The 16,022-nt window shown below is 36.5% G+C and overlaps 1 protein-coding gene across 3 annotated transcripts in view; it reads right to left on the reverse strand.

The window, feature by feature from the left end:
* Window positions 1-393: 393 nt before the first annotated feature.
* Window positions 394-16,022, reverse strand: part of LOC108245785 (nuclear receptor subfamily 6 group A member 1-A) — a 169,973-nt gene continuing 154,344 nt past the window's right edge. For all 3 annotated transcript variants that reach the window (XM_025009776.2, XM_017432970.3, XM_017432971.3), the window contains 3 exons: window positions 9,307-9,428; window positions 9,072-9,224; window positions 394-6,678 (listed from right to left, as the gene is read on the reverse strand). In XM_025009776.2, coding sequence (XP_024865544.1) covers window positions 6,548-6,678; window positions 9,072-9,224; window positions 9,307-9,428 — 406 coding nt within the window. In that variant the 3' untranslated portion in view covers window positions 394-6,547. The remainder of the gene's footprint in view (window positions 6,679-9,071; window positions 9,225-9,306; window positions 9,429-16,022) is intronic.

Here is a 16,022-nt window from a genome sequence, read left to right on the forward strand (position 1 = left end):
TGTAAATTATGCTAGGTGTGATCTAATGCAATTATACTAAATCTAATGCGATGTAAAAGCATTCAGGCAATTACTGTTTAGAATTACTCTCAGCTACTACATCAAAATTAGCTCAATATCTAAAATTGACTGTTGTATCAATTTTTGCGTTAGTTAAGGCTGATTAAGTGTGGGAGCCATGTTAAACTGGGTGGACTACAAAAATGAATCCATTGTAGATGTCAATCCAGTGATTACTTTCTGAGTTTCATTAAAACGCTACAGGCAAAGAAACGCACATGCTCAAAGACAAGGGAAAAAACAATATCGCCAATTTGCTTTTGGCCGGTGGGCAATACCTAAACATTTCCTCTACAAACAAAAGCTAAAAACAGAAATCAAAGAACAGCCTGGTTGCACTTGCATAACGTTCACATTTATTTGATTTCATGTCCTAACACATTCTAAACATGCTTTTTTAACACGTAATGGATCACATTCTTCACAGGTAGTTACAGTAACAAGAGCAGACAAGAAATTTCATAACAAAAAAAAAGACATTTCAGTTGATTAAATTCTGTAAATCTATTTCTTCCCTGAGATGAATCAACATTTTTTAAACTCTTTCATCCCTCAAACTCTTCTCATCTTGTGCTCCTGTACAACAGGGTTCTGACAGTGCTACGGCACTACAATTGGACCTGTATGGTGGTCTGCCTTTAAAGAAAAGATAATTCCTAGTTCTATTAACTTTTTCATCACTTTTCACTACTGAGATTACAGAGAGTAAAATGCCTGAAAACTGCAACATAAAAGTAAATAAACATTGGAAAACTTTACAGTTAAGCATGGCTTCTTGATTAAAAATGAGACTTTAAATGGATAGTCTGGTCATGTTGAAGTGATATTCAGTCAAATAGTTTTTAATTGTTAGTACCTTATCAGCTGAGACATCAGTTATACACAATAGAGTACAGCGAAAAGGGCAGAAGTCCTCTAAGCTAGACTAATGGCTATCCAAACAGGCACATTTTTTATTGTTTTTCAGACTTCTAAAACAACTCTTTCTCAAAAACAACAAACCTGTGTAGAAGAAAAATGCAACAAACTAAACAAACAGTTTCATGTAAAATTAGCTTATAGAGTTCTTTCACACTGATATGTTATTTAAAAAAGTGATTTTCTAATCCTAAAAACTTTTTTTTTTAAATTGCCCTAGTTTGGCTAGCCATTAGTCTAGCTTGGAGGAATTCTTCTGCCCCATTCTCCATACTCCAATTTCTGTGACTGATGTCACAATTTTTAACTATTTCACATAACATAACATAATTTCAGAAATGAACAAACTACCCTTTTAAAAGACCACAAACGTCAGTTGTAACAATCTAGTCCTTTAAAATGGCAGATAGCCTATCAGCTCAGGCAAAAAGTGACTGAAAGGTCAAAATTAAAATGCTGAATGCGGCTTTAAAAAGCAAGTCCAGGCTCTTAGAGCACCAAAACATGACTGGGTGTCGTCATTTTCCACACGATGTGAGCCCTGCCTCAGTGATAACACTAATTCCAGAGTATTTGTGGTCTCGTGCCACAGTGCCAGGGTCACATGATCAAGTGAACGCACATTAGCACAAGCAGATGTCAGTTTGACCACAGTTCTAATCTCTGATTGAGAATCGATCACAAACAGCTTGGACAGAGTCAGATATGATTGTGCTCTGTGTCACCTTGAACTGCCTTACAAGTGATCAACAATCAGAAAACACAATGGAGATTAAAGAAAATATAAAACACACACAGAGGCATATCATGATGTGGAGAATATAATGTACATAGCAAACAGCCATTTATGAGATAACAAGGTGCACTTTTATAAGGTCACCGCAGAAAATAAAGCCCTGGTTAGGTGCAGCAAAATGCATCCTGCATCAGCACACTGATATTGTCACTGACATTCTTTCATCTTCAGTTTTGGATTCATGGTAAGAGGGTAGGAGCGCAAACATGAGATGACGTTAATTCAACAAAAGGCAAAGTAAAATTGTGAGAATGTGAGGGTTTGTTAAAAATCAAAGCTGCCAACACACCGCAGGAGTGTCTGAGGTAAGAAAGTAACATGAGGCAATGCGTTCAAGAAAAAAAAGGCAGGTATCAGAGCTTGACATGAGTTTTAAAACATCACTGAGTGAAACAAAACAGAGCATTGTTGAAATGAAACCAATAAATAGGAAGAAAAAAATCGAGACAATGACAAATAAAGAGGTAGTTTCAGTACAGAAATTACAAACATCTTGTCTGCACAAAACAAAAAATAAAAAACATGAAACATAACAGACTTTTTTCAACATGTGTGAATCGTGTAATGAGAGGTCAGGCAGTAAGGTGTTGTCTTATTTTGCACTAATCAGCTGCTACCGTGAAAGAAAAAAAATCCTTCAGCAGTCATGATGTTTAGTATAATCCTGAGGCCACATTGTTGTCTGTCACCCTGAACCTTACTCCAGTAGCCTACATTTAAAGGTTTCTGTGTACAAGTTATTAATAACTAATATTGTACCAGCTCTTAAAACAGCCTGAGCTTGAACAAATAAAGTTTAGATCTGACAGACTGATGAGCTAATAGCTAGTCTGAATGCAGCAATGGCCAAAGTGGATCACTGAAGCCTTAATACAACTACAATCTTCAAAATTTCACAACAGTTCCTGTAACACACTATTTAAAAACATTTACATAGATATCAGTTTCACATTACAAAAAAAATTATATAGTTAGTTAAATAGCACTAGCAGTAGCAACATGCAGCAATTCTAGGGGTCACAACTAGCAGAAATTGTATAGTTTGGCTGAAATAAACTTGTACAGTGAAAGTAATGTTAATGCTAGTTAGGTTTTTAAAATATCTTTGAAGTCCATAGGTGTTTTAAGAGAGCAGAAATCTGCTTTAGAAGTGGATCCATTCAGTTTAGCCCTTAGCTAAGTATAGCCAAGGGCTAAACTTAGGTCATCAATCTGCCATGTTAAAGCAGCTCAGATCTTCAAACTTTCGCACAACAGACACTATTTTATAAACCAGGTTTACCCGAATAGTCTGGGTCATGAGTGTCTGCAACTTTCATTTTGCAGGTCAAAAGCAGCAAAGTTTAGGAAACACTACTTTACACTACCACCAATTTTGCACTATACAGTTATTTCAGCCGAAATACTATGCTATCCTTGCCAATTGTGACCCCTGGATGTCCTAGAAGTGCTACAAATTGATACTGCTCGTGCTATTTATGCTTGCAACTAACCATGGAATTCTATGTAAATAACTGTGAAATATGAAATCAATGGCAAAGTAAAAATCTATGAAATAACGTTTTGAAGTTCTGAAGTTAGGACCTTCTTCAAAAAGCTCACACTTCACTTTGGTCTTAGCTGCATTCAGACTAGCCATGAGCTGATCAGTCCTATCAAACCTAAACTCCAGTTCTCCAAATTTGAGGCTGTTTACAGAGCTACATATGTATTGGGTAAATGGTAACTTTTCCTAACATTTCCACAGAAAACCTCTATGAGCTGGTAAAACATTTCTTATAACATCAATTTTCTGTGCACACAAGAAGCCTCTGACAGCTGGGAAGGTTTTTGACAGTTTCTATGTAATACTGACAGACTGAAATGAAGTGGGATTTATTTTCTATTTAAATCATGTTTCATTGCTTCAACATTTGTTGCATAAAATTATCTACCCTGAGATTATGTCACAAAAAAGTCAGGTCACCAGAAGGCAAATAAAAAAAATATATGTGGATAGCTTTTTATGTTATGCTAGTTTTATACAACCATGCAGTTTGTTTTATGTTCTGAGATTTCTGTCTCCAGACCAACACAATGAAGGTTAACATACATATATATAAAATATATATCAGAGAGAGAGAGAGAGAGAGAGAGAGAGAAATCATGCTTAGCTTGCTTTTTCTCAGATAAAGATATTTTTATTTTTAGGAGCATCACAAAAAATCCATTTAACTGTTTTTCAGGAATGGAGGCAGATTTCAAGAAATAGAACAAAAAATGTAATATGGTCTCACAAGAGAAGAGAAATTAAATGTATTTTTTGCTTAAGTGAAAAATGCTTTTATTTGAGTCAGTTTCTCTTGTGTTTTCCAAAAGAACAGAGGTCTGACTTTAGTGAAATTTAGAACAAAACACCAGATTCCATGTTTTCAGCACTGCTAATATAAATTGTGACATTACCTGACTTATATTTTTAAATACTGTGGACAAGGAAATGAGTTATGGGAAGAAAAAAAAATGTTAAGAATTTTTTTAAACTTTAGAAAATGATTGGAGCTGCTTTCATCCCCTCACAAAAATGTTAAAAAAAACAAAAAACATTAACAGTAACTTCAGAGATACATAAAAATGCAATTTTTAAAATAGACAGAAAGATGTTGCCTGAAGCTTTTGAAAGAGGATTGCTGCATTGGACTGGTGGCGTTGTCACAACTACACGCAGAGAAACTGAGAACAAAGAAGCTGCAACATTCTCAAGATACCGCCATCTCTTGCCACCCATCACCAATGCCATGAGAAAAAAAATCACCCTGCCTGCCTCACCTTCAGACTAAATCTTTTTTCTCTGAATAAAAGGCTGGTGGGGTGGGGACCTTGAGCAAAAATAAGGAGAAAAAGAAAATTTAAGAAAAACAATTTTCTACAAGACTACCTACAATGTCCTAGAACCTACATCTACTAACACTACAGGTAAATCAGCACGATCACTGAAGAACTACTGAATGCAATACATAACACTCACTTTACCCTGTTTAAATCCAGGTCGACAGGGACCTGTGAGAGGAACACACTGGATGGAAAGTAGGCGCAATCATGCGTCCCGGTCTCTGAACCTCACTGGCATGTGCAAAAAAAGAGTCATTGCGAGGACTGCATTTTTCCTGCACTTCTAATTGCTCGCACATCATAAAATGGCTAAATCCCCAAACGATCCACGAGGACCCTTGCAGTGGTCTAAAATGATCCTCTTATACTTACAAAATGAGATCATTTTTATGGCTATTCTTTCTAAGACACTGTGCTTATGTGTCACAGGGTGGATTCAATCCAGAGGCAAGTAACCTAAATTGCCTTCACTTAAGTCTGGATTCACTGAGGCATAGGCCCTGTCAGTCACACAGGATTAACTCTTGGCCAGGTTAAAGAGAGATTCTGTTAACAATGAGCCTGTCATCATTAAATAAAAATTTAGCTTTTGACCTGTAGGTCAACTTTGCTGCTAAAACTAGCCTGATTGTTTTCACTTTGCCCTGAGTATCTTTGGTGTTCATGCGTGAGACACAGCTCAACATAAATCGTACGAGTTTGTCAATTCAAAAGCTCTACAAGCCAGAACTTTTCAACAGACAACCTATTCTAAAGCTGGATAAGATCATCTCAGTTTGTTCTTTGAGGTTTAGCAGTTTGTTTAAATGTTTTGACCCATGCAGTTTGTGCATTGTGAGTTATCGGTTTGTCAGAATATATTGAGGATTATGTAGTTCCATTGACATTCACTTTAACCACATTTAGCCAGAGTTCGTATGGTGCACTAATGACAGGCTAAAACACCCCATGTTTTGTCCATGTCTACTTTATGCATGTGTGCACAATATGTATGTTTAGCAGCATTAAGAATGAATTCCAGTGACTTACTTGTCTCCTCTTTGTTACATATTGATTAGTTTCTTATCCTGATCCTTCATTGATAAGAAATATTTTCTTTTCTTTTTTTTTTTCTTTGGTTGAGCTGTCAGCTCCCTACCCATCTGTGGGTGTGTGAAGAAAGCATTGCATAACAATTTGGTCAAGGGGAAAGAAAAAAAAAAGCAAACCTAGCTATCCTCCCCTTCCCCTGCAACTAAGCCTTATATCCTAAATTCATGATTGTAAAAATACCCGTATGTTCCTTTTTTGGTGTTCCCACATATCCAGTAACTGTCACTTTAACTCATGGAATGTTAATTGACAGGACCGCCTCCCGTAAGCAGGATATCTGAGAGTCCATGCATATATAGTAGCTAAAATTCTTCTAATTAATTTTACATCTGCAGTGTATCTAAGACACTGTGTTTTTGAACTCTGATTTTTGCAGCTCATTTAAGCAGTCAGTCTCTGATTGAGATGCCAAAGCATCCACAAGTTTGGTTTTAGACTGGCAACTCTTCATTTAAAAGCAAGAAAGGGTACCTGAAAATAGCAACGAGATCTTCCTGAGGTAGTCATAAAAATCACTAATGTGTCTTGCTGCCCTGTCTAAAAAAAAAGTTCTTTTTAAAGTCTAGTGTAACAATGGCAACATCGACACATTGAGCAAACTGGAAATACACTTGTAAACTCCAAAGACCAATGCATCTTCGAGCATTTGTTTTGTACAGAAGCATGTGCACAGTGTAAATCAGCATACATTCAGCTCTGTCGTGTAATAAATATATAAAGAAAAATATATATAAAAAAACTAGCTGCTTGTCACATTCACAGGAGTAGAGACTGGTTCCTTGACTCAAGCAGTCAAGGGAGGAGGAACGGGGGTTAGTTTGTGGCAGAGGCAGTCACACAGGGTGACGGGCCAGTTCTGTAGCTGGTCAGGCTGGATTTGCAGGAGTGCAAGACTGCTTTGAACAAGAGTGGGAGCTGCTCCAGAGGGATGTTCACCAACTTCCCTGTGAGGAAAATCAAACATGCAGCACTTTTAATCAGTTTCTTTTTTGTAGATATTTTCAACACACACTAGATTATATCTCACATAAAAACAAAGATTGATTATTAAGAATTTATGCTGGATTCCAGCAGGAAAAGTATGGGAACCAAGAACAGCCACATCTCCTATTTTTAATTTTGATGTGATTTTTATTGAGATCACAATTGACCTGTTTTGTTGTCTTGAGACAATCAAAGTACTTTATTTTTTATATTTAGAAAAACAAATGTTATTTGAGATATTAACATGTGCCAAATCTTCCATGCAAGTTCACTTGCTGTGGTGACCCCTACAAGAGGGAGCAGCCAAAAGAAGGAAAGAAGGAAGGTAAAACCGTGTTCCCATTTACAGTAAAATGGAAAATCTTCATGTGTTTTAGGGCTGGAAGGCCTTCTCACAGGAGGTACATTCTGAATATGTAACATACTGTTAATAATATTGTTCTACAGGCACTATGCAAAGTACTCATGATTGGGAGTAACTAGGGGTTCAGTGTCTTGTCCAAAGACCTGCCAACATATGCCAAAATGTTTATGCACTCAATGATTCTTTCTCATTTCACATCTTGTCTAACAAGCTGGTCTCAGACTAACCCCACCCCTCTGAAACTGTTACAGTCTTTATACAAGCAGACATTGAAAGTACTTCATAAGAAACCAAAACACTTTCATCACTGCTTCATTCTATCAAAATACAATTATTTAAGTTGGGACAATCTTATTAAGTACATGAATGTCTGTCAGACATTCTACAAAATCCTACATGAGATGGTCCCACCTCCTCTCAGTGATTTTATCAGTCTAAGAACATCTACACATAGAACCACTCAAGGAGTGTCCCGAGGTGACTATTATCCCATTAAGAAAAAGTGCCTTTAGTCAGTCAGCTTTTTCTGTTAAAGCTTCTCATGAATGGAATGCAATTTCAACAACAATTAAAGACATTAACACATATAAATTATTTTGCTCTCATCTTAAACAATCAGCAGTCAGATTTGTCAAAATTAAACCCCTGTTGCTGACATAATGTGTTTCACTTGTAAATATGTGATTCTCTTTTGACCCAGTGTAAACCACGTGTTTTTATGATTTTATCAGCATTGTTTGTTAAATTATCATGCATCTACCCAATGTTTTATTCAGTTTAATTAATGTTTGATACTTAGTGATGATTTTATGCTTTTTACGTTTTGCTACTGCTATGTGTGCTTAAAGAATAGCTATGTTGAACTACTTCCACTTGTATCTCACCGTTTGCTGCCATCCCGGTTGCTCTTCTATTATGAACTATCACTGTCTTAATATGTCGTTCCTAATTGTTGATGATTTTATTGTTTAACATTCCATGTTTTCTTAGGGTGCCATTGTACAACTGGCTACCAGGACAACAGATGAAAACTAGCCTCTGGCTAACTCTGGCATGTTACAGATGTACTGTTATTAATATGCACTGTCCTGTTAAAAAATAAAATTGAAACTGAATACAGAGGAGCATAAGTGAAATGTAAAAAATGTGTTTTCGACTAAATTAATCAGAAATGCAGTTTGTTGCTTACTTTTATTATTGTGTGCAACTTTAAACATTATCAAAATGATTATTTAAGCCTGAAAATTTGAGCACATGAAACAATAACAATATAGTGGATACCTATAACTATATAATAATGTTAGTTTCTTTTATCTTCAGTTTTCTTTTGACTTCTGCCAAAGATTAGATGTGAGAAGGATTTATTTCACAATGAAAAAAGTCATGTTTTGATGGATTTTACAATGCTCTTAGGAGGAAAGTAAATAAATATCTATGACTACAATAAAAGCATTTCTTTTCTGTTTTTAAAAACAAAAATCCAACGCTCAGTTTTGTTTTTAATATTGAAAAATATTATTAAAAAAAATATATATTATATTATTTATAAATGGCTTCATATATATATATATATATATATATATATGGGGCTTGAGTGTTCAGCGCTGTATCTTACAAAGATTGATCACACGAACTAAATGATCTAAAAACACTAAATACCACAAATCGCTCAAACTCAAAACTCACTATAGCCATCGTTGTCTCTTTTTCCACTGCCTCTTACTACAACTTTCAAGTCTCTATCTTCTTTTTGTATTTTTATTTATTTATTTTGGGGTTGGTAAATAACTTTGTGCCTCATTCCAGTTGTAGTGAACCCCTTCTGAATCGTGACTTCATCATTTTACTGTTGAATTGGATTATCTAATGGCATTCAATCATTAATAATTGAAGAAAAAAATTGAAGAAAATGTCCTTTGGAAATTACCTGCCCATTAAGGCAGCCATCAACATGTTACTAATGGCCTTCGCAGCTCATAGAGGCCTTACCTGCAATGCAGCGGATCTCTGGCAGACACATCATGATCTCAGGAAAGCGTTTAGGCTGGTGAGGGTACTTGTATTCAGTGAAGTCCTGACACACATACCAGTAGCGCTTGTTCAACTGCTCAAGTTGGGAGATGTTAGACAATCCTCTAATATCTGCATGAGGACAGGTACATTAGTCTTGTTAGAGAGCAAAGCAATGAAAAGGTTTGATTCAGAGATAACAGTTTGCTGTTACCTTGGTTGAGGAAGTTGATGGCTTTCATGCAGGCGTACTCCTCATTGCTGATCTTTAACTGATGGAACTTGCGAAACAGGTATATCAACCTCTCCATCACTTCCATCCCATCTTCACTGAAGCTAGTGGATGAAACACACAAACAGTGGTCAGTTATGCTGCTGACCACACTTGGGTTCCATACAAATGGGGCATTTCAGAGAGAGCTGGCAGACATGTAAGGACTCTACCAATTTACCCTGAGCCAAGCCATATTAGCCAGATGTACAAATGCAACTAGCTTCACTGTGGTGAGGTGGCCTGGTTCAATGCATGTCTCATTCATTTTAATGAACAACATGGTTGAGAACAGACTACAAGCTGGCAAAGTGTGGGATAGGTACATCCTTGATGATTAAAATAATTTAATTGTCCTATTATTAATTCCCAGTTGCACATCAATCTTGGTAGAAAATCCATGGAAGGCTTTGCACATGAGTTTCTTGGTCTAAAAACCACACTGATGATAATATCTTTTTCAAAAGTGTAAGCACATTTAATCCTAAACAAAGGTAGAAGGTAATGGACGCTGTGTCTCACAGGGACAGATGGTCAGATCATTCATCCTCTAAAGTGTGCAATACACTATGATGACAAGTAAGGTGAGAACAGCCACCCTGTCAACAAGAGACAATAAATGACTCGAAACAGTCCCTCAACGCGCACTTGAATTGTTTTGTTGGGGATCCCAGAGGTAGGTTTTGGTTGATACAGGTGGGCAGCCTCTCTGTGTGTCATCAGGGGGCAGTGGGGGCACCCACTGGGTGCATTGCAGCCCTACTGCTCTGCCACACTCCGGTCTGCCACTATGTCCATGTTACATGAGGGAACCCCCCACCAATGCTTTGAATGTCAAATTGAAGAAATTCAGTGAAGTTCTGATAAATTGCAAGAGTGACAAAAGCTGCCAAGATGGATATAAAGTAGGCTGAGAAGGGCAATGAAATAGTTTGCACGACCTAGAATGTAGTTTTGCACACCACACACACAAAAATAAATTTCAAATATGACCCCATGAAACATGGCTTCAGTGTTCGCTTGGTTGCAAACACTCAGAATTTAGCGAGACTGCTACATAAAATCTGTCTGTTTTCTCAATTTTGAGTCTCTAACGGTCACAGTTCATTTGAGATATTCCCATTTAAACTCTACAGCTCAAAAATAAAACAAAAGACTGAGTTTAACAGCTTACATGCCCACATTAAATCAGTAAAATAGAGCAAAGTGAACAATAATGTGAAATCCTCTCAGTACATTTATCTTAGGCTCCCATGCTTCAGTGAACAAGGCAAAAATGAGGGAGGGAACATGCCAGATCAACTTGAAGAGCTTAAGAACATTTGTTGATCCCACAGCTTTCTCAAGAAGACAGAAAACTTTTAATTTCCCTCATCATCACTTCCCTGTCTCTCACTTTTAATCTATCTGATAAACTTAAGCAATGCTGCTGTAAATCAGACACCCACTCCTAAAAACCCTCAACTCAAACGCAAACTGTCCAAATAGGAAGAGCACCATTGTATATTAGGGGAAAATGTGTCATGAGGTCAAAAGATTTAGACCTGATTTACAGGTCAAACTCAGGGCCCCACGCATCCGTTTCTACCTTTGAGTGGGCATGCATATATTTTGTATGCCAGACGGTGCTAGCCACAGCTCTGTCCTGAGGACTCCTCTTATTCATGCACTACTTCACTGGCTCACAACCAACAAAAATAATGTCCCTGCTGTGATGGAGGAAAATATAAAACCCTTTCAGATACTGGGCTCACAGAATGGAATGTTTTGTTGTTGTAGGAGCTTATTTTTATATTGTGGACCATTTGACTCCCCATGTTGGCATCCTTCTTAGTGAAAAATTAAAATTGGCACATCTCCAGGAGTCTACATCTAATAATTTGTATTGTGTGTGTGTGCTAATAGTGTATTGCCTCAACAAAAGTAAAATAGGAGGCAGTGATATTTGCTGTGACTACAATGTTTTCAGCATTTTTATTATGCAGCCAAGATGGGAAGCAAAAACAGTGCACTGTTCTGTAGGAAACCACCTTTCATGCCAGAGTTTTACACTAAACTTTTTGACTAATGTTGAGAAATGACACACTATTAACCCATCTATCCATCCATTTTCTTTACCCGCTTCTCCTTTCCAGGTCGTTGGGAGCTGGTGCCTATCTCCAGCAGTCACTGTGCGAGAGGCGGGGGACACCCTAGACAGGTCACAAGTCCTTCACATAGGACCACATAGAGTCAAATGAGACAAACAACCATTCATGCTCTCAGTCACACCTAGGGACAATTTTACAGATACCAATTAACCTAACATGCTAATGTTTCCTCTGTGGGAGGAAACCAGAGTACCCGGAGTAAGCCCACATGTACACAGGGAGAAACATGCAAACTCAACCCAGAAAGGCCCCAGGTTGAGATGCAATCCTGTGACGTTCTTGCTGGGAGGCAACAGCTGTAACCACTGCTTCACTGTGAGTATGTGCAGTATATGACTCTCAGCTAGTACCACACCAACTTGTAGTTTAATATCTGTAAGTATAGCCATTTTTGTGTAAACTAATGTCATTTAGATGTGACAAACATCTTGAATTAAACTGACTTATAAAGTTAGACAGTTGTAGATATTCAGTCAATAATTGCTTTGAAAGTTTAATTGAAATCTGTTCAGTGGTTTATCGGATATTTTGCTAACAAACAAACAGGGAGAATTCCAACAGTTAATAACACAGTTAAAAGGAAATATGAAGGGCAATGTGTTGCACTCAAAGTTGGTGTCGTGGACATTGTTTAGCAATTACTATACCAAATTTAGCTCCAAAATCTGTAAAACTGTCTGACTTATGGCCAATTTTATAAGGTCAATGGATTGTGGCAGCCATCTTGATCAATTATTTTCTGAAGTTTCATTAAAATTTTTTCAGTTTTTGCTAACACACAAAGAGGGTTGATTCCAGAAGTTCATGGGAAAATTTTAAGCACAACTCTAGGCAATCAGTGGGGATAACTCTCAGCTACTACCACACTAAATTGTAGCTCAATATCTGTAAAACTGACTGTGTTAGAGCTATTTTTGTCTACTAAGATTTCTTTAGCATCCATCTTTGAGTTGACTCCAAAAGTTCATCAATTGTAGATGTCAATTTAATAATTACTTTCTGAAAGTTTCATTAAAATTTGTTCAGTGGTTCATGAGATATTCTTTATAACTAAAGACAAATGCACACATGAACAAAGGAAAAAGACTTTATCGGCAGCAGATGAGGAAAAGCCTACAGTGTTATCCTGAAGTCGGCAGATTCCTCTCCGATCATAGATCAGCAGAATGTGCCACAATAAATGTGTTCCAAGGGACCTCTGGTCTTCAGTTAAAAAGAGCCAAAGGCTGTTAATGTCTACCTCCCACACACACTGAGATATTCCTAAGGACTTGTGTCTACTCTATGACTGTCCTTTTAACTTTTTAACATCATTGTCAAACACGACTCCTCTCAAACAAACAGAATTGTCTGAATGCTAATTCAGCCTTCAAACTGTTTTCCTGTTAATTGTTTTGTATGTTTTTCGAAACCAAACTACTTTCACATACTTTGTGCTGTTTTAACCATTCATATATTAACATGTTCAGCTCAATTGGGAATGGTGAGCTTTTAGTATTTTTACTTTTCTACTTTTAGAATTATGTAACTTTATTTATTTTAAAATACTGTCATGATTTGAGTTGATCTGTGTTATTTTTCCGTATGTCTTTTCATTTTTGGGGTTCTTGTGTTTTCATGTCAGTGTATATGGTTTACTTTTGCTCCTTGGTGCTTTGTGTTTTGGATTTATGTTTTGTTCTTTGTCGTTCCTGTGTCATTCACCTGCCCTCAGTTCTGTAATTCTCTGCTCTGTCTGCCACGCCCACCTTACCTGTTCCTTATCATTTCCCCAGCTGTAACTCATTTCCTACTCACCCTTAAGTTTTTTATAACCGGTCTCGTTTCATTCATTCCTTGGTGGTTCATTCATTCGGCCTGGTTGTCCATGTCTCTGTACCTATCAACGCCATGCTCCTTGTCTTTCTATTCCTTGTCTTTTCAGTAAGTGTTTGTTGCTTTGTTTTTCCTGCCACATCAGCCTTTTGTTTTCCTTTTTGTTAATACATTAGTTTTTATTTTATTTCACTATGAGTCTGCATTCCGGGTTCACCATGCTCGATCTTAACAAAAACATCCTTATAGAAATACATTAAGTTTTTTTTTATATCAATTTAAAAAAACTGTTTTCTAAAATTTGCTTCAGCATATGTTCTACTTTTTTTACATACATTCCATTTTTGGTTGCTTATGCTACTTTTAATTTTTAACTAGTATCTCGCTAATTTTAGCTTTTACCGACAGTTTGGGCAATTCAATTTTTTAGCTACTGTTTTAGTCATTTTAGCTTTGTTTTCAGTGTTGCTACATTTCACTTTAGCAAATGGTTTGCTTTTAGCACTAGTTTTGTTGTTTTTAACTATTTGCAACAGTTTTTCTGTTTTAGTTTTTCGATACTTTTTTGCTTATTTTAACTTCTGTTTTATCTGTTTTAACTTTACCAGTTCACTTAATAATTCACCCTTTAACAAATTTCAAGTCATTCAGCACTTAACATTCACACTCCAAGTTAACAGTCATGATAATTTAAAAAGAAAATTTAAATTAAATGATGTACATCATCTTTTTAATGTAGGACTATACACATCATCCTTCCCTCCATCCATTTTCTTTTACCCATTTTTCTACTGTCTGGGTCGTGAGGAACTGGTGCCTAACTCAAGCAGTCACTGTGCGAGAGGCCCGGTACACCCTGCACAAGTTGCATGTCTATCGCAGGGCACTTGACACACCAGAACATTGAAAATATGTTTCCATATACCTTAAGACAAACTAAAGTCCACAGAAATTCAAATATGCAACAACAATTAATAAATAATTATTAATAATTTAACAAAAAATAAACCAAAATCAGAGGCAGTATGTGAAAAACTATGCCCATTCTCAGAATACGAAGCTAGATGATGCTAATCAACATCTTTGATTAACTGATCATTGATAAGTGTGGTCACACTTATCAATGATCCATCTCTTCTAAAAAAGCAGGTTTTGTCAGTTTGTTTCTCTGCAACAGACAGGTGTGTTTAACTCCTTCATGCGCAGTGCTGTGTATAGAAAAACCCAAACACCTGCTTATCAGTACAAACACCTCATACTAACTGATGGTTTTCTGCCACAGGACCTGAGCACCTTGCAGTCATTAAGTCGACAATGAATTCCTACGCTGACCAAAGGATTCTAGAACCAAATGTGAAGCCTCTGTCCAATAGGTGAAGCTTGGACCAAACTGGGTTACAAAACATGTAAAGGTGGTTCTACAAACCACTGAATTAGAATTATAAGGTGTATTTACTTTTTTGTACACTCATTCTGTGTTTTGGCTTAGTTTTCTACCACAGTAAGCCTGTGATACATCTTCCATTTTATCTTAATTGTTTTAAGACCTGATTTGGGTCAGATGGTATATTTATTATCCTTTCAAATAAAATCGTAGAATTAAAAACAGAGTGCATTTGTTTTTTTTATTAAAAATACAATAGAAGAACAATGATCATTTGAAATTTTTGCCATCAATTTATGATGGCACTGTTTTTTAAACCTTTCTCTTTGAGTTTATAAAACACTTAGCTTGTAAGCTGATAAACAATAGTTGCTAACCTTATCTTTTTAGTGTCTGCTGCAAAGGACAGGGTGTAATAGTTCTACATACCATTTGAATCTAAAAACAGCTAACTGTTGCAGCTGGAAACCAGGTCCCTGACTGCGTTAAACTGAACCAAAACAGTAAAGTTGTTGGCCGTGAAACTCTAAGCACAGTTGGCTGAAAGATACTATTATATACCCAGCAGATTTAAGGTCAGCAGTTGAGCAAAAACTAATCATCCCCATTAGTAACTTTCACCAGTGCTGTTTCTGTGCTATGCTGAGCTCTAAACCCTGAATGAAACTCCTCAAACACATTATTTCTGTCTTGCAACTATTTTCTCAAGAATTTCTGAGATAAATGGGAGGTTGGATAAAGCTCTGTAACTGGCCACAGCTCTAGAATCAAGATCAGGTTTCTTAAGTAAAAGTTTAATTACAGAAACCTTAAAGCTCTGTTGTATCTAGCCATTCATTAAAGACAGATTAAGCAGATCTAAAATGGGGATATTAAAGGAATTACCTCTTTGAACAGTCTGGATGGGATGGGATCTAGCAGACATGTTGATAATTTGGACAAAGCTATTTTATTTGAGAATGAAGAGCTCAACAGCACGAATTTTCTCTCTAATTAAAATAATTGCATTTATAATGATTCTTGTGAAGTCATCACAACTTATTAGTTAGTTATAGGGATACATGGCTTAACAGAGACAGGACTTTTTATTAGTTTAGCTACAGTACTAATCAGAAACCTGGGGTTATTCTTTTTTCTTCTATTAAAGATAAATAATATACAGTTCTAGCTTTTCAAATGGTTTTCTTGTATGTTAGCAGGCTCTCCAGGTAAAATTCCTCCATGTTAGTGAAGTGCTTTTCAAAATGCATACTCTGAGCGTGACATCTTGCAGTTTAGCATTACATTGCAAAAGATATTATTTTCAAGGT

The sequence above is a fragment of the Kryptolebias marmoratus genome, linkage group LG1 (assembly GCF_001649575.2).
Source record: "Kryptolebias marmoratus isolate JLee-2015 linkage group LG1, ASM164957v2, whole genome shotgun sequence".
NCBI classification, from domain to species: domain Eukaryota; kingdom Metazoa; phylum Chordata; class Actinopteri; order Cyprinodontiformes; family Rivulidae; genus Kryptolebias; species Kryptolebias marmoratus.